This window comes from Guyanagaster necrorhizus, assembly GCF_019112545.1.
Source record: "Guyanagaster necrorhizus MCA 3950 unplaced genomic scaffold BT62scaffold_10, whole genome shotgun sequence".
Lineage (NCBI taxonomy): Eukaryota > Fungi > Basidiomycota > Agaricomycetes > Agaricales > Physalacriaceae > Guyanagaster > Guyanagaster necrorhizus.
The window spans coordinates 181,056-202,945 of record NW_025064889.1 but is presented as its reverse complement, the minus strand read 5'-3'; the positions used below and the strand labels follow the sequence as shown (position 1 = coordinate 202,945).

The window sequence follows — 21,890 nt, the reverse complement described above, 5'->3', positions numbered from 1 at the left end:
AGCATCGATAGCATCTGCAAGTAAGACATCATGGAAAACATATAGAAACTTCATATACAGGAGTACCACACCGTAGATGAACCAAGATTTGGAATTCGGGAGAAGATCACAAGGCAGAGTCGTAGGCCGTGGACGCGCCAAAATGTTCTTGAGATGTTTACACAAGTCCCCCAAGGTAGTCAGGGAGTAACACTAAGCGGCAGTGACTTGGGGGTAACCGGCCAGGCACTATAATGGCGTTGTTGCAAATTTTTTTTTAAAAAAAGAGTCATACTTGCAAATCCATTGATAGGGTAGTGAACTTCCACAAAGAGACAAGCGAGTTTTGTGCAACAATAACTGATCTAGAATCTCTGAATACTCAGAATGCAGCCTGGTGGGACTCACTAAGTCACTGGTTTCCTTTGGGTTTCCTGCCACTGGCAGCTGGTACCTATCGGTGCGACAGGTCGCGTCGCGTGCTTGAAAATCTCAGTTACACGTGCCTCCTGAACCTTAATTTAGTTTTTCCGGTGCCTTCCGGTGCGCAGTCTCGCACCTTGGCGGCACACGGAGGCAAAATACCTGACGACAACGTTTGTCCTGTGGCAAGTTCCACCGACATTTTGCCCCATTTTCATCGCATAAATGTCAAGAATGAGATAGTTGGCATCGTATTGACGTGCCAGAATATTTTCAGTGCAGGATTTCAGTGCGTCACCGTATTTTGAATCAGGCTGATCGTCGATCACCTTGGTTGACATTTGGCCTATCCTATAATCAGTTATTATAGGTATTGGCTTCAAAAATTTCGCCGTGAGAAGCTTGACCCAGCGCTCCTATGCCATTACATTAAAAAGGAACGAGGGTTGCCCAGATACCAGTCCACTCTTCGTTCTCTTCTTTCTGACGGCTTTCAGTATCAGTGTCGCAATTCAATGACGGAGGAGGAACATAAAGAAGCTGTCTTCTATCTTGGGCCCTGGGTATGCGCTCGTTCGCAGCTGCGCATTTGCAGCTTCCGTTTCTGACCGGCCGCCTGTGCATCATGTAGCTCGTGGGCCTCTGCCTCGATCTCTTCCTTCAGGGAATTTTATCATCACAGGTGAGCCGTGAGTTCGCACTTACCCACGCTACGATTAAAGACTATTGTGTAGTTCAGCAACTATTATTCATGGTACGGGAAGACGGATGGCATCAAGCTTAAACTTGCCGTTGGAATACTCGCCGTCGTCACGTCTCTGAAATCCATCCAGGTCTGTGATGCATAACCCATATTTTCATCGTCCTTCCACTAACTTCATGATGATAGTGCTTGTTTGTCGATACCTTCATTTAAAATAGAAATGGACAAGCTCATCGCATCTACAGCGCCATCGTATGGATCCAGCTGATCGACAATTTCCTTGATCTGCAGACCGCAGTCAATTTGAGGTACGACGCAAATCATTTCTACTATATTGTGTCCCCTGACGCGTCGTGTTCAAGGTTCGTTAAGTGGTACCAAATCGGTGTGTAATTGCCGTAGTTCCTGCTGACTCGACTTATGCAACACTCAGGCAATCCTTTAATGGTCGCGTTCATTGGTTTCTACGTACAAATGTACTTCTGCTACCGGCTGTGGGTGGTGTCGAAGTATTGGTGGGTTCCCCTTCCTATCATCTTCCTTTTCCTGTTCGCTCTCATTGCCGCTATGGTAGTGGTAAGTTGACTATTCTATTCTACAGCTCTCTTTAATTTAATGGATTCACATATTTATTCTTAGACGCACTATGTCGCAATATTCGATCCCAGGTTGGCCAATTGGCGTATGGTCTTTCTCATCACTGCATGTGGAGCCGAGTTGATGTAAGAGTTCACAGTGTCCGCCCATTACGCTACCGTCTTTGGTACTCATCATTTGATTTCTGCATTTTTTTCGTTGACTCACCGTATTTCATCAGTTGCCGACTTGTTATTATGTACAGCGACTGCCTATTTCCTCTTGAAGACGAAAAAGAACGTTCTACCACAGTGTGTATCCTTTTTTGAGCGGCACATTAAGTTTGCTCACCTCTGCTCTATAGGACAGTGGGACTCATTAATGCCCTCGTCCGTCTGACTTTCCAGACCGCGGCACCGGCTGTTATTTGGTATGCCGCTATTCCCGCTTACGAAACTTCTATTGATGAAACCAAACCGTCTTCCAGTGCCCTCCTCAACTTGATATTTATATACCTTCAAAGTGATGAGACCAAGAGCATTTCAAACGCCTTCATTCAGGCCCTCCCCAAACTTTACGCCGTCAGCATGATGTGGACGTTGAATTCGAGGAGGAGCATCCGCGTTTCTCACGGAAGCGGAAAGAGCGGGAGTACTAGTAACGAGCCTTCTGGACCAAGGACCGATTATTCACGCTCTCGGAGGACCAGAGGGCCAGATGATATTGCCATGGGTAATATTCAGGTGGTTACTCACACTGAAACTGTCCGCGTACGTTTTCCTATCTTCGGCATTACTGTCAGACTCATGGCGGCGTTCAGGTTACCGATATGTTTGGCGAGGAAAATCAAGTGATTAATGGGAAGCTAGGCAACGTCATTGATGATGAAGAGTCGTTGAAGTCGTCTGTTCGCAAAAATTGAATCACTCCCGCCCTTTCTCCTCAAGAATATTGGCACTCTAGATCTCCAACGTTCGATATTTTTTGTATACCGATAATCCGTGACATGATATATCCAATATATTTATTTAGATAATTAACCTCGCCTGAGAGGGAATAAACATTATTCTGTCAAACGTCCAACTCAAATAAATTGACGCGTATTTCATCTCGCGCACAATCCATTGCGGGCTAGATTATAAAGAGCCTCAAATGGAGCGAGGGTCGAAACCAGAGACAGCTTGATGACAACCAGAGTGTTGCAGCACGTCGAATTACCAGAGGCCCGCCAACTGCCTCAGGAAATCGTTCAAGCATGACGGGTAGTTCAGCTTTAAGACGCCTCTACCGACATCCCCTCCGATCGACAAGATGGTACGTCGAGGTTCAGCAATGCGGCCTCCTGTAGTGAATCAACCGTAACAAGCACCCACGATACATCAGGAAAAGGCAAGTCGGGTCAATTATTAAATTAAAGCACTAATGATTTTTACCATCACAGGATAGTAGATGGAAGACTAGACGCTCCCCACACGCATGGAACGAATACGGTCTCGAAGTCCTTCGACGCTGCAGTTACATTGCAGACAAAAAGTAACAGACACAGCCCGAAAATCAACCACCATCTACCGAGAAAAACGGCGTACCACCATCCGTCTTAAGGGAATCCAAATATCGCCGCATCATAAAATCAGAGGACATTTCCCCCTGTCGTACGCGCATCTGTTCATGGTTTCAGCAGCAGCCTCATCATGTTTCTCATCCAAAAGTGACGCGCCAATCAGTTCCCGACGCGGTGTAGTACGGGACCGACCGTGTACGGCTGCCCATTCCGATCCAACAACATTCACCATTTTCCTTCCATAATTGTTCTCCGTCGATCCAACATCCTCGGACTCGGCTTCGTGAATTGCATCGATACTCACATCGTCGCCCTTGGGGCGTGGCGGTGATTATCAGAATTGCCACATTCAGCTCTCCAGAGAGGTTTCTCGAGATCGCATGGCACAGTATTATCAAAGTGCTAGTCCTTTGCATAAGCGACGAATTCAGTGATGTTGTAGTAGGTATCCAGAAATAGGGCCTGGAACAATTCGGCGGGATTGATGATGTTGCACCTATTCTTGATTATCCTGCAGGCCAGTTACAATAGGTTATTTTGAAATGAAGACCACTGAGGCCTAACCAGAACGCCAAGATAAAATGTTAGGTGATAAATATCGTCGTGCAGATAGAAACCTGTAATTCTTGTAATGTGCTCCTGTGCGAAGGCAAGTAATTTCTGGTGTCGAAGAGGGGTAGCAAAGTCTATGGGAATTCGACGGTGAGCAACATGCTCATCATTCATCTTGAACTCAACTGCCAGCATACAGAGGAAAATATCGAAAATCTCCGCTGCGTGATCGCTGACCTTTCCCAGGATATTGTGATCCGTTGCGAACTGTTTTATATCTCTCCTAGTTGGTATGGGCAATTTGTAGGAGGCCTGACCATCACACATCATGTTGGGGGAGATACCGGTTGGCACACATCATCAAGAAAATAATAAGCGGACAATAATTATTGATCATCATAAAAATCACCTGATTGCATACGAGCTTTGCGTCTTGGCCACCACGGTCACGATCTGCGTCAACAGACGATCTACGACACAACGGGACGTAGCCTCATTTGGAGGGGAGTCCTTGCTAATGACGAAACGAAGACCCTCCTGCAGTTCTGAAAGTCCTCTCCACGCATCTCGGAGGTTATCCTCGTCGGCGTCGAATGTAAATTGTCCTCGAAATGAATGCAAGAGATGTTCAGCAAACTCTCTTATCTCGGGAGTTTCATTCTTGTTATATTTGGCTAGTGGTAAGAGATCATCTAGTGGATAAAACATTCAGGCATGCTAGATAGGAGTATAGATGGAAAACGGACACACCCGTAGAGCTTTCGGGAGTTGGGGACACAGGAGTTTCCCTCTTTGCTCCACAACCGCAGGAGGCCTAACGTCTATGGGTTCCGTTTCTACCTTGGTGACCTTGGCCGATCTCAAAAATGTTCGTTCGGTACTCGCTAGTGGTACAAGAAATACTTGCTTCTGTCAGAGAAAGAGCTGCATGAAGAATGATGATAACACAACGTGATTGGTACTTTTGTTTGCAGAGGAGCCGAAACTTGGCTTCAACTATACGACGTATGCCTGGTACGTAGTGGTAGTCGGACCGGAAGCCGCCGAGAAAGGGGCGTGAGCGGATCAAGGCGGATAAGAATGTCGGCCCATACGTAATCATAGAGTCATGGTTGCTCGTTGTCTCCCCTTTGGGGATCTGGGAGAGCATTGAAGGAGTGATTGTTCAAGGAAAGGCCGTGTCGCAGAACCCTAGAACGTTCAAGGCTTGTCTTAGGTGGAGATGCATACTACAAGGCCGCGTCACATTCCGAGCATTAATTCTTCGCGCCGAATTTGGCGAATGCCCTGGTAGCGATAACGGAGATTTTATATATTCGGCCAGAATCGACTGGTACCGTCCTCTCTGGCATCCGAAGTTTTGGCGCCTCGTACTCGAAATACTTTGACCTTGTGGTGACTTCTAGGAACCCGAAACGAGCACCTGGTGTCTTCTTGAAATTCTACAGGCACGTCTATTTCCTTGGTAACATTATTCATGTTTAATAGCAAGTAACATTCAAGATCTGACAGTGGACGGCCACTAGCTCGGTACTACGTTGACGCCTCAATGCAGTTGAGTAGGCGGAATACCCGGCCTTCTCCGTGAGTGAATTCAGTTTGCATAATAGCCTCCTGGACGTCGATCCACGACTACGGTGTCATGGACCGATTTGAATAGGAGCTCAGCTCTTAGACCTCTCCTATGCTTGGGTCTATATATTAACTATGTCGGTCAGGTAACCGCTATCCTTCCAATGTCCCCCTTGTCTGGTGAAGAGTACGAGCAGGTCGCCTATGGCTTGGGTCCATGGGTGAGTGATCATCGCCTGTTGCGCGCTTGCTTTCCTAAGATCTTTAATCTTGATATGTCGCGGATCTAGTTGGTAGGGATGGCCCTCGATTGGTTTTTCCTGGGCATCTTGACGACTCAGGTAAGCGTTTTTGCGAAATACCCGGTACAAAGTATATATTTCAGACGTATCCAGTTCTCCAACTATTATTCGTGGTATGGCAGAAAGGATGGCGTTGGTATGAAGATCGCGGTGGGCGTATTGGCGCTTTTGACGACTCTAAAGTCTATACAGGCGCGCCACTTGAAATATATCCAGCAACTTTCGCTGACTGGTCTTTAGGCCTTGTAAGCAAATTACCTGCGAGAGATATCTCAGGTCTCAATACCGATTTTAGCTCCATTGTATGGATCCAGCAGATAAACTATTTCACCGACATTCAAGGTGCCCTTGCGCTGCAGTATGGCTTTTAGTCTCTTCATGCAAATCAGTCAACTTACGCCGTTCTAGCGAAACAGCGTGGTATCACACAGGCATGTAAATCTTAAGGTCTATTGCGCTGCCTTTGATTGAACAAGGTTTGAACAGGAAACATTATTATGGTGAGATCATCACCAAAAATTCATGAAATTTGCAAACAACCAGAGACGAAATAGGAGGCTTCGATTTCCTTCTACGTTCAATGTTACTTTTCCTATCGCTTATACGCTCTGTCGAAAATGTGGTGGATTGCCGCACCCATCATGGTGCTATATGTCTTGGGCCTGGCTTCTGCCATAGTCGTGGTATGTGGATCCTCCACCACGACACCCGAAACTTCGTGTTGTTGATACGTTACTTAATAGACCTACTACATAGCTTCCTTCATAATTGACAAACAGACCGAACACTGGAGTAAGCCTTATAATTCCTCCATTCCGTTTAATCCTAACACCGTCCTAGTTTCCGTGCATTATGCAAGTGCTTTCGGTATGGCTCATATCCGCGGCTTAGAGCACTTCACCCACTCTGATTTCCTTTAGTGACTGATCTTCTACTGTCATCGGCAACGGCATGGTTTCTTCTCACGAACAGAAAACACGTCTTGCCGCAGTACGCTCTCAAGTTCTCATGCTTATCATCATATACTTGCTGACAGCCACGCAGAACCGCCAGTCTCCTCAACGCCCTAGCTCGCCTCACCTTCCAAACAGCAGCGCTTCCGGCGATTTGGTACGTGCCATTGTCCCGAATCCCGGCTTATCCTCATTTCTTGAATAGCGCAATGATCAATTTTATCTTTGTCTACACAATAGGCAGGACATTCAATAATGTCGTCAGTGTTTTCATCCAGGCGCTTCCGAAACTGTATGCGATTAGTATGATGTGGACGCTCAATGCAAGACGGGCCATTCGGGTCGCGTTCGCAAGTGGAGGGAGCGGAGGGTCCAGCACCGGGGAGGCTGTGCCTAGAAGCATCGAGAGGACGAGAAGGGTATGCCATTTGATGTTTGAACCTGCGATGAGCTTCCAACCCGTCTTTTCCCAGGATGAAATACCCTTGAGTAATCTGAACGTACGTGTGAAACCAGATGGCGACTCGGTACGTTCTCGTTCTGCGTTGGTACCACCCCCTCCCCCAGGCTGACCTTATTTAGGTGCGTGACATGTTCGCACAGCCAGATAGCGACCTCGAGATGGAATAGGAAACTGCAGGAACTTCTGTTGATCTCGAGGCAGATGGGAAACCTCGATTCTATTACTGCAATATGGATCATGATACGACGATTGCGGTCGCATAGCTACCGTACCCAGCGCCGCTCGGTGCGAAAAGTGGGGCCCAGAAGCGCTTCATTGTGCCGAGTTTTAGGCTCCATGCTGGAGTGGCGTAGTAATGACCGGCTGTAGGATTCCAATGATAAACTGCGTGTGTACTAGGGTAGCATGATAATAAGTAATGTAAATGAGGGTGAATGTCGAAGATAAGTACAAGGAGATGCATGAAAGAGGTAGAAGTAAATTCCGTGGTACCCCGCCAATGTTATAATGCTGAGACATAGTGGCTTGATTAACTCCAACCCGATGGTAGTCCAACTCTATTCTTGCTGCTCGCAATGGATCTCGTTGATCCCTCCGCCGTTAGGAATCCAGAGTACAAACTGGGGTTCTCATCTTCCTCCAGCGATCCACGCCGCATCGGTTCGCGTCGAGTAACCCATCCCCAGCGGCTCTGACTCTCGCTCTCGTCCCAGTTTCCATAGTTACTGCTCACGGAGCCATAGATACGTCCACTCAAGGCCCGCCGACTTGGCTCGGGATTATCGGCCAAGTGCTTTCTTAGGCTCCGTATCGATTGTTGTCGTTTGGGCGGAACCAATATCCGTGCCAGATTAAGCTCTCCATCTTCTTCATCACTGCTCTCATCATGGTCGGTTTCGGGATCTATCCCCCAGCTTCTGAGGTATCGGTGCCCGTTGACGGCCAATTTCGGAGGAGCAGTGGCAATGGCCCATTCGGTAGGCTCGCCCTCTACCCTTGTCCTGGCGAGGGTCGGCAAGTTTGCGTTGCCTTTTTTCTTTCTGCCTCGCTCCCTGGGGTTTGGTATCTTCTCCTCTCGCTCGCCATCCCTTGTCCTAGAAGTAGCCCGACTTGATGGAGCACTATGACAGGAGACTCTAGTCCGACTGACCTCACCTACGCTACGCCGCGATCGTCGCTTCGACATCTGTGTCATAAATATGGGCGGCGGCAGTCTTCCTCGTGAAGGTGAGGGTGGGGGCTCCTCTTTTGGCCCACCAATGTATCCTATGCCGCCGTACATTACTGCACGAGCAACAGTTTCCAGCCATGTATGAGGAAGGGGTGGTGCGGCTTCTTCTTTAACTTCTTTAAGATTCGCAGGTGGAGTAGACCTGGGGCGCTGTGGCAGATTCGCAACCGAAGCCATATGCCGGAGATAAGCGCCTGCACGAGAAGGCTGAGGTTGCATAATGGGCTCCGATGGCTTGTGGGAAAGACGATTTGAAGGAGCGTATTGTGTTGATGACGGTAAATGTGAAGGAGCGTTAGGATTACGCCTTGACATGGCGGGTGAATTCGGCAGTCGTTGAGAATGTAATGAAGTGGAAGAAGGATTATTAGTAAACGCATAAAACCTTGAAGAGGGCTGTTGCATATATTCGGTGTTCCGTGAAATCTGTCGCGGACTTTGATAGCTGGCCTTGGGTGTTGGCCCGGCACATTCCATGGACGAAGTGCTCCCCGGTGTCGATGGCATGGTCGACGGTGACCTCTGTCGCTGTTTCTGCGCCAGACGGTGCTGAACTGGTGAAGAAGGCGGTGAATAAGTTCGACGCCTCTCAACGTTTGGCCGTGGTGGTACATCGGTCGTGTCCGGGCGGAGACTTGACGGTGGCACACTGGTGCCACCAGGCATCAGGCCGGCAAAAAATCCCACTACACCGCGTAGACTTCGTCGTTGAGGACTGCCCTCCCGACGCTTTCTCTCGGCATGCTCGATGCGCTCAGCTTCCGGCGTAAACACACGTGTTTCCTTGTATCCCGCCTCTCGCAGGAGATCTTCCAGCCGCTCGTATGTCTGGGATGTACCCCGCCGATGGAGAGGCACGCGACCTAGATCAGGATAACGCGAGCTTAAACGTCCTGTACGCTGGGGTGGCGTTTTTAGTTGGGGAGGTGAGCTGGAAGAGTGGGAGGCCAAATTCGACGACGAGAGTGCCAGTGAGATCGTCGAGTTCGATGACGAAGGCGTCTGATAGCTCGTCTGCAACACAAAGAACAAAGCCTTGGGGTGAGCAAGGCTACTTCCAAGGACAAGAAAGAACGAACCGTAACTGGCTGCACTCGCTGTCGATATTCCATGTTGCTTTGAGGTTTCTTCGACGTCGCCATGGCTCTAGTTCGATACTATACTGTACCAGTCGCTCGCTATGCGAAACGGCGTGGAGGCCGTGCGATGGCCTGTGCGTATCGTCGTTCTGTCGAGAGTGAAATTTGAGAGTCTGGGTCGCTAATGGGCGAACCGACTCCGGGCCCGAGTCGAGGACCAATTTACAATCAAATAATTGTCAAAAACGGTAAATAATGCATTTGCCATATTGAGCCAAGATTCACATCACATGACTACACGCGTTTACCCTAAATCCGAGGCCTTTCCGGACTGAACCAGCTACTTGGAATACCCTTCTGAAGACCCTTCATACAAAGTTTTGGTGTTCGTTCAGACTTACAACTGCTCTTCTTAATAAATGCAATCTTCTTTTCCCGTTATTACCGCGTTCATATGGGGACTGTTACATTCCTGTTGGACACCGCCGCCGTCAGGGAACGTCAGATGGCCTATAGGAATAATTAACGCGTCATTTTCGGAGTACTCACGGACCAATGCAACCTTGTAATGATTATCTACATTCATTATGAAAACCAATAAAGATACATCGTAAATTCATACATGTTTGGTATACACGCTTGACGACTTAGTATCCTCTTCCAAAGGCAAGTCATCAGCTTTTGTTGGTATTGATTCTATATCCTCATCAAACTGAAAAGAGTGAGCTTGTTAGTAAATGCAAACCACTGTGCGATTTAATGGCATACCCGGCTTTCTGTATGTGTCACAATCTGGATCCCACTCATCGCAATATCCTCGCCAACATTGACCCGCCTTCGCGTCATCGATCTTGAAAAGTCCATTCGAGAAGGTTCATTACTTGTACCACCCGTGAGACTCGAAGAACCGTGTGCCACGCGGATACGTCTCCTCGCGTTCAGCGTCCACATCATGCTGACGGCGTATAATTTTGGCATAGCCTGGATGAACACATTAGATATGCTTCTAATGTTGGGGTTTTTCAAGTAGATCAATGCTAAGTTGATCAGCACACTGTTGGATAATTCGGTTACTACTGCACCGAGTACATGGATGGGAAAGTACACACCACACGGCAGCCGGCATAGCGGTTTGAAAGGTAAGCCGTACGAGCGCATTTATTATACCAACAGTCCTGTACAGTCGTCGGCATGGAAAAGCGATGGAATCAGTAAACAACAAACTGCGGTAAAACGTTCTTCTTCGTCTTAAGAAGGAAATAGGCTGTTGCGCCCGCAAGCAACACGTCTCCAGCTAAGGAACAAACTGTTAGAAAAAATGATATGGTAAATACAAGGTCAGACCAACCAAATACAATGGCGTAGTGCGCTGACACTGAAGGCACAATTATCAGAACCTGGGCAGACTTCAATGAAATATGCAGATACACACGCCACGGAGCTATATTATTTGCATCTTGGGAGCCTGATATATAATTAACCTGAAAGGTGTATCAGCCCTAACTCGAGACGAATTGCAAGTCAATCTTACTGCGGCGGCGACAGAGCCAACAGCAAATAGGTAAATAAGGAGAACTGGTGCGGCTATCCACCACAGCTTTGATATTGCGTACAGCCGGTAGCAAAAATAAATCTGCACGTACAGTGCGATGAGCGCAACGAACAGGGTATTGTCTGCGCAATGTTTAGGTAGAAAGTATACAAAGAGACGACGGTGACGCACATTTTTCATACCAAACAGTGTTCGGCAAGTTGGCCGCACTATCGTAATCATTAAAATATACTATCTGCTGCACCCAAACAATGACGCTGATCGGTATTAGCTTGAAGCCTGTGGCCTTGAAGAAGAGATGGGATTCTCACAAACACTATACATAGTGTAAAAGACATAAGCAATTGAGGAAACACTTGAGAAAGGTCGAACTGACAGACCTGTATGGATTTGAGAGTCGTAATGACAACGTGAATCCCCACGGCCACCATAAACCGATAGCCATCCGTGCCACCATACCACGAATAATAGTTTGAGAACTAATTCAAAGTGTTAGTCTTGTAAGTATACTGATATGAGAGCAGTTCACCTGAGACGTAAGCACGCCCTGGAGAAGGAGGTCCAAGCACAGCCCGACCAGCTAGTACCATGTCAGAATTGACAATGTAGACGTAGAAGTAAGTACCCAGGGTCCAAGAGTTATGGCCGCGTCGCTGCTGCTATTCGGCTTAGCGGGGGGGTCTGACGCCATGTAAGCACCAGACGGAAGAAAGAGAAGGTACCAAAGGCCTCCAGAACTGTTTCTTTTGAAGGCTGTTCTTAAAAGCTTCTTTTTGCTTATGTGAAATTAAAGGGGCGAGGGAAAGTGAACGGAAAATCACCTCCTTGATGATCTTGCTGCGAAATCAGAAGCTAGAGACCGGTACGTGTCGTGGCCGTGGTCGTAAGGCGATTTGTCAGAATATCTCCGTGTACTCACAGCTGTCCCTTCGAGCGCAGTCACTCGGGCCGTGCCAGAATTGAGCGCTTCAACCTCGGGATTGGTTCGAGACTGGTCCTCTGGTGCACCATTCAAAGCGTTACGTTGTTGCCAAGAGCAATGATAGGCAATAGCTAAGAACTCTTGAGAGTCTTTCCAGTCTATATCTTTGAGCCTCTGTTATAAGCTGGTGTATTAGGATGAGCACCACTGAAATATAATCAATCAAGAAGGAAACCTCAATAAATCTAAAGCTCGGACTCGGTGAGGAAGACGTAACTCACTGACAATCGGTATCCTAAGCTCTCCACCTCCATAGGCCCAATTGGGCTGGGACCGACCCTTCATCAGAATTTGATCGCACCCAGGTTTCTCATACAACCCGACTCCGTCTTATCGGAGGAGACGAATGACTGGAACGATATATTAGCAAAGTCGAATGGCAGTGAAAATTCATGGGTTCGCCTTGGCAATGAATATAAAGTCTGATGGTTCGTAGCATCAGGACCTGGTCTCAAGTACATATGAAAAGGCGGCCGGGCCATATTTGCTCTTGAACACAAAAGCTGCGGAGCGTCCTATGTCCGCAAGGTCAGGGCTTGATGGACTGCACGAGCCTTGTCGTAAAGTGTGCAAAACCGGCGGTATGTAGTTTATATAATTGCAGCAGATTTAGGTATTTGACCACTGCAGCGCTGTGCAGTGTGCACCTGCAAAAGAGAGTATCTGTGACAGACTGCTGGCGCCTTTCATATTCCCTATGACGGGAACGAAAAGACCGTGTGAGAACATCAAAGTCTCCACGAACCACACAACTTCGTTTCTGCTGCCGGCGCAGCATCCCGTTGCCCATGCGAACACCAAGCGGGGCCTTTGCATCCAACATTCAATATGGGTATCCCTACATTTAAATGCTCTCGTTGAAAGAGGGCCTTAGGCCATCAGAATTTTCCCTCACAGACCGACCTTGGACCTCGTACACAGCCGTCTTGCGCGATGAACCGGAGGACATCAACGTGTCGCTAGGATAGGCGTATATATGATGGGTCCTTATGCGACGTTTGTCTGTCAGGAAGGCTAAGTTAGACGATCTGCGGTCAACCCGGAATGATTGTCATGCTTACCGCAGATTAAGTCGAGGTCATCTCCTGTATAATGGATTCTCCCCTTCTTTTGGCCTGTCTTCCGAAAGTCGAATTTCTATTGATGTCACGTCGGCGGAGGGTTTAGGTTAGGACCCGTATTGAGGTGCCTAGACATGTGTTGCTAAAGACGTTTCATTGATTTTGCTCGACAATTACCTGAAGATGCTATTTCGGTTTCCTGGGACTCGTCGTTACCATGGAGAGAGTTAATACCTATGACTGCTTTGGTGAGAGTTTGAGACAACTCAATTCAGGCAACAGTCGTACCTCGTGGTTGAGGATAATGGACCTTGAGGTCGCTTCGGGATAAACTTGTCTCAGTGTGATGTTCCGTTTTGCTGGAAAACGAAAATCGCCAGCAAGGAGCTCCGTGATTGTATTCACAATCAAGACTAACTGGGATACCAACAAGGTCAGTTAATTACGCTGTTATAGATACGCACCACAAACACAAGACTTGAGAATCTGAAGTATTCAAGAATGCAGAGTTCGTTACATTACGGGCAATCGATCCGTCTTCCGCTGTTCATTGTCGATTTCGCACCCGACAACTGTTGGCAGGGCTTCGTAAGGAAGACATTGATTGGTGACAAAAGGCACGGATATTTCGTCACGGATACAATTGTTGCCCACGAAGCACTTATGTGCGGAGGATTCGGGAGGAATCCTGAAAGTAAATTAATATTTCCTCCAGAAATGCTCTCGATGGACATATAATTTCCGAGAATAGACGTTGTGTTGAAGAGATTTCGTCCAAGTACTTGAAGCGAAGTCCGAAACTTCAATCCTTTGGTCCAGCTAGTTATCTGAGTTCTCTGTGGCCGATAGACTCGTGGACGATGCCAACAAATGCTAGGAAGGACAGATGCGCTCATAGCTCAGCACTGATTTCTATTTCGGCTTGAGACGGCGATATTATCTGTTATACCGGACATCGTGGCAGCCGGGTGCCGGCTTTCACTAGATTGGCAATAATATCACATTGTTGGTAGACGTACATTTTCTGAACGAGATAGCCCCGATAACTTGTAACCCCAATCGCCGGCGTATGTCAGAATGGTGGTCTATTGTGGCGGTACTATTCGCTCACTCGGCCGAAATGGAATCGATATCTTTATTGGAAGACTATTGGTAACTGCCCTTCCGTTATCTCGCCGTTTTCTCTCCGAGCTACTATGAAGATAAGACGAACGGTTCGCATGGACATTTCGTAGACGGGATACTGTGCCAACTAAAAGTTGTTCACAGCGTGCCGCTCCGTTTTCAGCTCATAAGACGCACCCACATGTCGCATCATTTCTGAATCATTCAAAAGGCTTTCTTTTTCCCCACCTTTAGAACTAGCATGGAAGAAACTGTCCTGAAACTGACCTTCACCACCAATAGCGTCCACAACGACCTCGCCGTAGGTGATAACCACATCTACTACGAGATCGTCACTTGCTTCTGGCACCCCACTCTTACGAAGATAAATATCCTGAACCCAGAGACACGCGCACTGAAGACCATTGCAGAGGTGCAGAAATCATACAGTGGCAGGCACCGTGTTCGATTCCTGGCAGGCAAATACATGGGCGAATGGATTTCTTCCGACAAATTTCTCAAGGTAGAGAAGGCGAAAATGTAAGCTGACAGTAATCAGAGGCCGCCGTGAGACTGATATTTTCTCGCAGTGGAGGATCTTTCCTCGTCGAAGGCGTCGGGTATCGCTGGAAAACACATAATCGGAGACTTCAGGTGAGTTCAGCTCCCTCCGTAACCTTTTTTGATTTACACCTTCTCATGATGCTCTCTAGCTGGTGCGCAGTGATGACGAAACAAAGACACCATTGGTAGTCTGTCAACCCCATCGCCGGTATTCATTAGTCATGCTAATGTCTCGGCATGCATCATTGCAAGTGAATCTCGAACTTGCGAACTTTATGGACAGACTAATCGGTGAGTTGCACCCAGTTTTCTAGTTCTGATGATTGATAAAGTCATACAGTGAGTTACATCCTTGTCGAAAGACGCCGCAGGATGATCTGAAAAGATGTACTATGGAATGTATAGCTGTCTTCTGCGATACGGACAAGTTAATGATTTATGGATTCTACATGAAAGATGTCCTATTGAAACAACGTCTTCACGAATTTGATCGGCGTCCACGCAAAAGATTAAGCCGAGTTTTTAGAACGAACTCGGTGCGCCCGCTCGTTGAATAAAAGGAAACCGATGTGAGCACTACAGACTAATGTGATCTACTAGAACACCGTGCATATGCGTGAGGATCTCCTCTTATTGCTCCGGAGACGCGAGCCATATTGAATGCCAATCCGTCTCTCTTGTAGACCTGGACATGTAAAACGCAGATGCTTCTCGTGGTATCGAGCAATGTCGCCGTCAACGTCTCCAAGTTAACGAACAGATCGAGGCATCTCAAAGGCAAGTAATGATACGAGCGACCATTTCAACAAAGTGAGTTGTACTGAAAGACCACTCTCCTTCGCGGTGAAGTGTTTGCATCATAGAAGGAATCACTCCATACTGTGTAGATTAAGGTTGCTATCAAGTGCATCCTCGTCAATGTTCGAGAGGTGCAGCTCAACCAACGCCTGGAGAATGTATGACATGTCTGCCCCTAGTACCACCATATTCGCTATGCGTAGTACACCAGCTTGCAGGAAGTTCTTTCAACGAATGTCAGGATCCGCAGCATTAAATGCGATGTCCCTCTTTGGCCGTTCTCCAAACGCAACATCCAGGCCAGCAAGCGCTGGTACTTTTTTGTTAGCTAACAGCGTTCTAACGCCGGTGGTTCATCTGTCGCCGCCTATCAAACAGAAAGAGCGCAGTTTTGGAAAAATCACAACACTGTACTCGGATTCTATGATCGTGATATCCAGAACTAGGAGTGTAATATGCACTTCTCAACTAAAACGCCGAGGACCTCGTGAGAGTCTGCCCAAAATATGACACTAGTACGACTCGGATATGGTTCCAAGACAGGTGATACGGTCTGAATATGGTAATTGGCCAAACCTCCCATATGTCTACTTTCCTCAAATTTGGAACCTCTCGAAAAAATACAACTATGAAGTGATTGCAAAGAGCCCTGAAGGCATTGAGATCTTTGAGCATTTCATGTATAAAGAGATACAGTTCTCTGAATCTGTATGAGAAGGATGAGAGCGAGGAGAGGGATACGGGATCGAAGGGAGAAGGTTGGTAGATTAAGCCAGAGAGAGGATGTGAAGCAAAACGTTTAATGCCGTGGATCAGACGTTGGAACCTCCTTCCGTACAAAGCGTAGCATCTTTGATGCGAATATACTACTAAACTCTGCTGCAGGAAAGCATACCGCACGCCACCCCTTGGAGACCAATCCAGTGCTATCGAGCAGAGTAACGGGGTGACGAATAACGCAGCTATCCAAATCTTCAGACGGAATGCCGCGTCTGATGAGGGGACGCTGGCAAGGAAGATGTCTGGAAGCATCTCTATGGGTACACGCCGAACACAGCTGAGAATAGATCTTTTCTCCGCAATGAACGTCTCGACTTTCAATTGCTGACATATATCGTCTTGCAGTTTTAAGAGTCCATCCATCACGTAAGTTACTCTCTAACAGCTGGCCGTTCCCGTGTCATTATCGCGGTTGCTGCATGGACAACATTGACCTCCAAGAGAAGAGGCACATTGTCTGTCCTGAGAGGGATACATGAGCTTGGCCTGGCACGTTTAGATGGCGAGGAGCATAGAGCCATTCCCGAGATTCTCTACACTAGTATTGTGGCCAGAGCTACAGAGTGCTTCAAAGCTAGAAAATGGAGAGCATTTTCAGAAGAGAAGAGAATGGCTCGAAAAATCGTCATCTACGAGGGAATACATACTCTTTGAGGGCAAAAAAAGTGTCGGCAATTCCCGAAACGCTTTTTTCCTTTCACCAATCTTTGAATCTTTCTCTCCCTAGTATCGCTAGCATCGCAAAGTTGCTGCACTCCCATAATCATTGTTCTTCATATAGTCATTTCCAAGCTGAATACTCAAAGGCGAACTGGACGTCGGAGACACATGGAGTCTATCCCGACACAACTCACCGAAAGCCAACCCCTTGGTGACGCGCCAGAGTTCCTTCCTGTTCATGATATCGACGGCATGGAGCCTTATGCCACTTTCTCCCAGAGAATACCCCGGGCCATTTTCCTGGAACGCGAGGACGATGACCCTGTCCGTATAATCCGGGACCACCGTGACGCGCCTTTTATAGCCTGGAAAATGGCACAAATTGTCGTCTCTGTCCTACAGGATCTCCCGACCACTCTTGAGTCCAAGACAGCACGCGACTGGATCATCAATCATTTCTATCTTCGCGAAGAGTCTACCCAGGATCCCGATCATATCGTTTTACCCACCAACGGGTCCGTGCTCTGCTACCGCCACGAACCCGTCGCAGAATTCGCGCCCGTCACGCGTCTTGACGCGATTGGGAAAGCAAACTACGTTGCTCACAATGATGCCGGTCACGACTATGCGAAAAAAGAGGCTGGATTCGTCATAGTGGGCTCAATCATTCACAACCCGCAAACATATTCCATCCTGGACTTTTCTAGGCACTGCCCGACATGCATCAAGAATGCAAATGAGAACTATCATCCTTCGATCCGAAAGTCGACAGTTACGGTCCCGGCCAGGACCAGCCGACTAACACAACAACTGCGGATGTTGGCGGTGGGGAGAGATGCATACGAGAACGACGACGCAGATCACTACAAAGGGAAGGCCGCCTATCAGGAACTCTCCTTTATTCCACTCTCCGTCCAGTCTTCGCTCGCGTTTATCGCTTCTGACGTGGCTTCAGAAACCGCGATATCGGATACTGGGAATGATAGCAACTATTTTGACATGGCGCCACCACAAATTCTGGATGAGGACGACGATGTGTCAGCCAGTCAGACCATGTTGGAAATCGAGAACAGCGTGTATGAGAGGAGGGACGACGACCCGCCAAGTGACGAGTAGTGCCTGTAATATCTAAACATCAACCCTTTCTACCGTGTTGTAAAATTACCGAATACCTAGATTATATCAAAAATCCAATGTTCGTTACCAAGCGCACACGCCCATACGTCGAGGGCAAACGACTTTGCCCACGAAGGGTGTCTCATCGTAAAGCACCGTCTCGAGGCAATAGCTAGCTCAGGCGCATCAAAGCCATGCACGAGAAGCGATACCTCCCCCGAAAGGGAACCCGCCTTGCACCACCACTTGAACTTGCAGGAAGCAAGTATGCTGTGAGGAACGCTTGGAGATCCGAACACATACATACAACTTGGTAGCGAGGCATGGATCTTTAACGTTTTTGATTTTGGGTTCACTGGCTCGGACGAACTGAGACACAGACAGATCGGGTAGTAGGCCTCCTACCATACAGGCCAGAGAATTACACATAAAGGGCGGACACAGATTTCATTAAAGTTATATTTCAGCTGCCAGAAAGGCGAGCACAAGGAGAGAGTTCTGTGAGGTCATCGACACTAACTAAAATCAGCGACAGCGCGTATTATTTGCCCTTTAAGCTCAATTAATTTTGTAGAGGCAATCCGTCGCTATCTTCATGATGCAGAAAGCGACAAGAAATCAGCATCCAAGTGGTGTCGTCTTTCTCTGACCGCCTATAGAGAATTCAGCAAGATATATGTAAAATTTAAAAGCCCGGGGGTATGAGTTACAAACACGGTGTCTACATGAAACACAAAAAAGTGAAGCTGTAGCGCCACGAGAACCAACCTGAATATCTCTCCCGCGACACAACTAGGAAACAGCTGTCCATATTCCCTGCTGGCTTGGAACGTCGTGTGTTCGAAATTCCAAGTCGGCGGGGCTAGTCCGGGAGAGAGAAGAACGTCGAGCCTTGTTATCTTCACGTACATCGCTGGGATCTGCTTCATCCTTGGAACCATCTCGAGCAGGCATGTGCTGACTGACCGGGGCTGGGACAGTGTAAACCTCCACCTCTTGACCGAGGACGCTGCCAGCCAATTTTGGGGCATCCGAGATATTATCCACAATCCCTCGGACGTAACCATAGGGGAAACGAGGGTAATCATTGTGCGATGTCAGAGGTATTGTTTTGTTTCTGTAGAGGACATGTACGGCTGATTTGAAGATTGGGAACCATATATCTGTGAGAAATTTGAGCGCTTAACATTGGGAAAGTCCGGGTTTGTTTCCAAGCGCAAGTACTGGTTACATAGAAAACCTCTGGCTTTCGATAAAGCTCTCGCTGCATCGATATACTGACTCGGAAGATTTTCGATGTGTCGAGCATGCATGTCGGCCATCACCGGTCAATAGAAACAAGGTACATCCTGCAGAGAAATGCGGGAATAGAGCCTTTGTAACTCGAAATCTGATGTGCGAGGTGGACAACCGTCCCGAAGGCTGGGACAAAGAGAACAATGCATACTCTCCAATCCACCAGGACTCTAGGTCGTGGAGGAAGTTGTGGGGGACGTAATGCGAATCTGGTCTTCAAGAGCGGAGGAATCATCTTCGATTCCTTCGGCCTCAGGCTCCCCAAAGATGGGATACTCATCCGCCTCGTCTGTATCGCAGCTAACGATGGGTAGAGAAAATAAATAACTCTGTGCTTGGATTTCAACTGGCATGAAAACAGCGGTACCCTATCATCAATGTCAGACAATCGGTCAAAGTGGTCCGTAAGAAATCAACCCGCCGTTTTCCTTTCCCCAACGCACGGATCGGACAGAAAAATCTTTGCGTATTCCATATCCGTTACTTTGGCAGTGTTCAGACCCTCCATCTAAATTAGAACTGAGGTCTCGGTGCACATACCCACCCTTATACATCCGCTCGAGTCCTTGCCAGGTCCTTGAGTATAAATGCGACATCAAATGCAACCAGAGACAGGGCCGTACTACTTGCGGCACTCACCAGTGCTCGTAGGACGATGCCAGGGTGCGTTAGTGAATCCAACAGTGTGCCTACTTCCTTGTACGCGATCCAGCAGTGTTTCTTATCACCATTTAGACGCCCTAGGCCCACTTCTGCCTTTGCAGGTCTCCCGTTAGGTGCGCCCTCCGGTGTCGCAATAGTAGAGCTCTTCATCAGAAGGATCTGGAGATTCTCCGGGGTCGAGTAAGGAAGTTTGGAAATGACCGGGAAGTGGCTTCTTCATGAAGGAGCTCGTTTTATCAACTTCCCCATCCCAGGATACCAGTTCACAGTCTTCGATCTCGATAAAGTGCTCTTTGAGGTCCTCATTGTCTGTTCGCGAGTTCTGGATATTTTCAAAAGGGGGCCGCTGTATTTCGCCCTCAGTCATGCCGTCATAGGGAATCAGACGTCCTTCAGAGCATAATACTTATCCTCTGGGTCGCCAACGCGATAAACCTTTGGACGCACGGTTGCCTCGGCCGATCAGCCTGACAGCACGGAAGGACCTTCGTGGACAGCAAAATTTGCGAAGGCCGATACGACGGCATATTGGTTCGACAGGGACAGAAGTACAATGAGTTTTCCCAAAAAAAAATAACGGCCATGCAGTTGCAAATGATTTATGTAAACGGCAGATTATTTGTCAAGGAAGAACAAGGAAATAAGTATTGAGAGCCTCGCAGGCTAATTCAGGGGCATTGTTCGTTGATGGCAAGAGGGCCGGTGGTTTTGCTACATAGATGACTCGACGCCGAAGTCATTTCGGAGCCGTTTGCTCTGACTCTATTGGTGTTCAAATAGCAGTTAATTTGTACATAGTATCAGCGACTTGCCGCGAGATAAGCCGAGTAGTCGGCAACTAAGTTGATACCATTTTAACAAATTGCCATGATTTATTATATGAAGGAAAAGGGATGGTAATAATGCTTCAGAGCATCATAAAACTGTCACTGCACACCTTATAGTACTATATAAAGTGAGTTGGTATGGTGGTTAATGTCAGGACCCTCTGCCTGATTTTAGCCGCGCCCCCTTGTGACAAATTGAAATACGATTGACGCCACATGACCGCGTGTTTCCGAAAGTTTACCTTGTCACTACCACCATTGTTCTACGCAACCGACCTTAAAATCACGCAAAAATGGCTGCCGCTGTATTCTTCCTTGACCCCCTACTCGCTTTCTACCCAACTCGGTTTTATCATCGTGATATTATGGCTTTGGGCGCGAAAACCGATTCGAATTCTTCGCCTCGGAATGACGGCTCTGGTTTCCCCTCCACCCAAGAGAGGAAGACTCCACCGCCAAAAGAGTCTGTAGCTGAACAGATACGCTCCTCTGTGCAGAGCACTCCGCTCAGCAATCACGCCCCAACTGTGAATCCCACAGCGAATCCGGATCATCTTGTGGCAGATTTCGACCGGTACATCTTAGATGACCTCAGAGACCGCGTTTTCATGTCCGCCGACCATTATTTCTCCAATATTCTACATCTTCCTGCCGACTGGCGGACGAATGGCGAGATAACATCCAAAATCGAAGCCGTCAAAAATGACGCTGTATTCAAGAATCATGTAAAAGCCTACGTTGCATTATGCAATCAGAGCAATCCTGGGGAGAAGAACTTCTACCACCCCCACAGCCTGATGTGTAACAGTGCATTCGACGTTCTCGGTGCCATTGAAGACTCTGGACTCGGCATTTATCGACAAGACGCGAAGCCGGTTGACGGCGGTTTAGAAAAGAACATCCCCGATACGTTGGGTGTTCTTCGCGCGATGTTCAACAGTTCCGGAAACGTCGTTGACAACATGAAGGACAAAGGCCCAGAGTATAACTTTTCGTGGGCACAAACAATGCATTGGCAGGAATTCAAGCCTAATGAGTACTACCTCGACGAGGGGACGGAAGCTACTTATAGAGCTATGACACCTGGTAAGCA

General features: G+C 47.8%; 10 protein-coding genes across 10 annotated transcripts; 5 read left to right on the top strand and 5 right to left on the bottom strand.

Moving 5' to 3' along the window:
* Nucleotides 1-551: 551 nt before the first annotated feature.
* On the top strand, nt 552-2,752 carry BT62DRAFT_993475 (uncharacterized protein). The gene is made up of 12 exons (XM_043190409.1): nt 552-965; nt 1,034-1,084; nt 1,137-1,235; nt 1,292-1,296; nt 1,351-1,413; nt 1,468-1,490; nt 1,539-1,681; nt 1,745-1,787; nt 1,842-1,868; nt 1,923-1,992; nt 2,046-2,451; nt 2,502-2,752. Exons 1-12 carry the CDS (start codon nt 918-920, stop codon nt 2,601-2,603), a joined length of 1,080 nt encoding a protein of 359 aa, XP_043040654.1. The 5' UTR covers nt 552-917; the 3' UTR covers nt 2,604-2,752.
* An 873-nt stretch (nt 2,753-3,625) lies between these two features.
* BT62DRAFT_63825 (uncharacterized protein) lies at nt 3,626-4,819 on the bottom strand. Its single transcript, XM_043181725.1, has 2 exons — nt 4,204-4,819; nt 3,626-4,146 (listed from the first exon to the last, which is right to left on the bottom strand). Exons 1-2 carry the CDS (start codon nt 4,500-4,502, stop codon nt 3,765-3,767), a joined length of 681 nt encoding a protein of 226 aa, XP_043040653.1. The 5' UTR covers nt 4,503-4,819; the 3' UTR covers nt 3,626-3,764.
* Nucleotides 4,820-5,433: 614 nt separating this feature from the next.
* Nucleotides 5,434-7,432, top strand: BT62DRAFT_63727 (uncharacterized protein). The gene is made up of 13 exons (XM_043181721.1): nt 5,434-5,587; nt 5,657-5,862; nt 5,964-6,026; nt 6,077-6,099; nt 6,155-6,168; nt 6,223-6,351; nt 6,412-6,460; nt 6,509-6,535; nt 6,589-6,658; nt 6,713-6,778; nt 6,827-7,040; nt 7,095-7,121; nt 7,225-7,432. The coding sequence occupies exons 1-13, from the start codon at nt 5,531-5,533 to the stop codon at nt 7,249-7,251; spliced, it is 972 nt and encodes a 323-aa protein (XP_043040652.1). The 5' UTR covers nt 5,434-5,530; the 3' UTR covers nt 7,252-7,432.
* BT62DRAFT_63788 (uncharacterized protein) lies at nt 7,404-9,607 on the bottom strand. The gene is made up of 2 exons (XM_043181724.1): nt 9,395-9,607; nt 7,404-9,329 (listed from the first exon to the last, which is right to left on the bottom strand). Exons 1-2 carry the CDS (start codon nt 9,455-9,457, stop codon nt 7,614-7,616), a joined length of 1,779 nt encoding a protein of 592 aa, XP_043040651.1. The 5' UTR covers nt 9,458-9,607; the 3' UTR covers nt 7,404-7,613.
* A 50-nt stretch (nt 9,608-9,657) lies between these two features.
* BT62DRAFT_63584 (uncharacterized protein) lies at nt 9,658-11,933 on the bottom strand. The gene is made up of 11 exons (XM_043181716.1): nt 11,476-11,933; nt 11,327-11,425; nt 11,118-11,155; nt 11,038-11,068; nt 10,926-10,978; nt 10,827-10,875; nt 10,743-10,769; nt 10,619-10,688; nt 10,504-10,569; nt 10,163-10,448; nt 9,658-10,106 (listed from the first exon to the last, which is right to left on the bottom strand). The coding sequence occupies exons 1-11, from the start codon at nt 11,534-11,536 to the stop codon at nt 10,011-10,013; spliced, it is 876 nt and encodes a 291-aa protein (XP_043040650.1). The 5' UTR covers nt 11,537-11,933; the 3' UTR covers nt 9,658-10,010.
* Nucleotides 11,934-14,011: 2,078 nt separating this feature from the next.
* On the top strand, nt 14,012-15,447 carry BT62DRAFT_63504 (uncharacterized protein). Its single transcript, XM_043181709.1, has 6 exons — nt 14,012-14,141; nt 14,397-14,633; nt 14,684-14,747; nt 14,807-14,948; nt 14,998-15,273; nt 15,341-15,447. The coding sequence occupies exons 1-5, from the start codon at nt 14,059-14,061 to the stop codon at nt 15,036-15,038; spliced, it is 567 nt and encodes a 188-aa protein (XP_043040649.1). The 5' UTR covers nt 14,012-14,058; the 3' UTR covers nt 15,039-15,273; nt 15,341-15,447.
* A 1,484-nt stretch (nt 15,448-16,931) lies between these two features.
* On the top strand, nt 16,932-18,015 carry BT62DRAFT_1075243 (uncharacterized protein). The gene has a single exon (XM_043179100.1). It carries the CDS (start codon nt 17,064-17,066, stop codon nt 18,009-18,011), a length of 948 nt encoding a protein of 315 aa, XP_043040648.1. The 5' UTR covers nt 16,932-17,063; the 3' UTR covers nt 18,012-18,015.
* A 788-nt stretch (nt 18,016-18,803) lies between these two features.
* Nucleotides 18,804-19,333, bottom strand: BT62DRAFT_1004724 (uncharacterized protein; the record flags this gene model as incomplete). The annotated part of the gene is made up of 2 exons (XM_043177074.1): nt 18,804-19,192; nt 19,252-19,333. 2 exons carry the CDS (start codon nt 19,331-19,333, stop codon nt 18,804-18,806), a joined length of 471 nt encoding a protein of 156 aa, XP_043040647.1.
* Nucleotides 19,334-19,477: 144 nt separating this feature from the next.
* On the bottom strand, nt 19,478-20,497 carry BT62DRAFT_1004723 (uncharacterized protein; the record flags this gene model as incomplete). The annotated part of the gene is made up of 4 exons (XM_043177073.1): nt 19,478-19,675; nt 19,747-19,815; nt 19,860-20,184; nt 20,418-20,497. 4 exons carry the CDS (start codon nt 20,495-20,497, stop codon nt 19,478-19,480), a joined length of 672 nt encoding a protein of 223 aa, XP_043040646.1.
* A 533-nt stretch (nt 20,498-21,030) lies between these two features.
* Nucleotides 21,031-21,883, top strand: BT62DRAFT_1075242 (uncharacterized protein; the record flags this gene model as incomplete). The annotated part of the gene is made up of 1 exon (XM_043179099.1): nt 21,031-21,883. A coding segment is annotated over exon 1 (792 nt), but the record flags the coding sequence as incomplete, so codon positions are not given.
* Nucleotides 21,884-21,890: the final 7 nt, after the last annotated feature.

Bases quoted from the DNA above. Each gene is read 5' to 3' on its own strand.
- BT62DRAFT_1075243 (XM_043179100.1), top strand. From the start codon at position 17,064: ATGGAGTCTATCCCGACACAACTCACCGAAAGCCAACCCCTTGGTGAC.
- BT62DRAFT_63504 (XM_043181709.1), top strand. From the start codon at position 14,059: ATGTCAGAATGGTGGTCTATTGTGGCGGTACTATTCGCTCACTCGGCC. The intron at 14,634-14,683 runs GTAAGCTGACAG...ATTTTCTCGCAG, and splicing joins AAGGTAGAGAAGGCGAAAAT to TGGAGGATCTTTCCTCGTCG. The intron at 14,748-14,806 runs GTGAGTTCAGCT...GATGCTCTCTAG, and splicing joins CACATAATCGGAGACTTCAG to CTGGTGCGCAGTGATGACGA.
- BT62DRAFT_63727 (XM_043181721.1), top strand. From the start codon at position 5,531: ATGTCCCCCTTGTCTGGTGAAGAGTACGAGCAGGTCGCCTATGGCTTG. The intron at 6,779-6,826 runs GTACGTGCCATT...TTTCTTGAATAG, and splicing joins GCAGCGCTTCCGGCGATTTG to CGCAATGATCAATTTTATCT. The intron at 7,122-7,224 runs GTACGTGTGAAA...ATGTTCGCACAG, and splicing joins TACCCTTGAGTAATCTGAAC to CCAGATAGCGACCTCGAGAT.
- BT62DRAFT_993475 (XM_043190409.1), top strand. From the start codon at position 918: ATGACGGAGGAGGAACATAAAGAAGCTGTCTTCTATCTTGGGCCCTGG. The intron at 1,414-1,467 runs GTACGACGCAAA...GTCGTGTTCAAG, and splicing joins CAGACCGCAGTCAATTTGAG to GTTCGTTAAGTGGTACCAAA. The intron at 1,682-1,744 runs GTAAGTTGACTA...ATTTATTCTTAG, and splicing joins TCATTGCCGCTATGGTAGTG to ACGCACTATGTCGCAATATT.
- BT62DRAFT_63584 (XM_043181716.1), bottom strand. From the start codon at position 11,536: ATGGTACTAGCTGGTCGGGCTGTGCTTGGACCTCCTTCTCCAGGGCGT. The intron at 10,770-10,826 runs GTGTGTATCTGC...TTGTGCCTTCAG, and splicing joins AAATAATATAGCTCCGTGGC to TGTCAGCGCACTACGCCATT. The intron at 10,689-10,742 runs GTTGGTCTGACC...TTTGTTCCTTAG, and splicing joins GCACTACGCCATTGTATTTG to CTGGAGACGTGTTGCTTGCG.
- BT62DRAFT_63788 (XM_043181724.1), bottom strand. From the start codon at position 9,457: ATGGCGACGTCGAAGAAACCTCAAAGCAACATGGAATATCGACAGCGA. The intron at 9,330-9,394 runs GTTCGTTCTTTC...TTTGTGTTGCAG, and splicing joins AGCGAGTGCAGCCAGTTACG to ACGAGCTATCAGACGCCTTC.
- BT62DRAFT_63825 (XM_043181725.1), bottom strand. From the start codon at position 4,502: ATGTTTTATCCACTAGATGATCTCTTACCACTAGCCAAATATAACAAG. The intron at 4,147-4,203 runs GTGATTTTTATG...TTGATGATGTGT, and splicing joins CAAAGCTCGTATGCAATCAG to GCCAACCGGTATCTCCCCCA.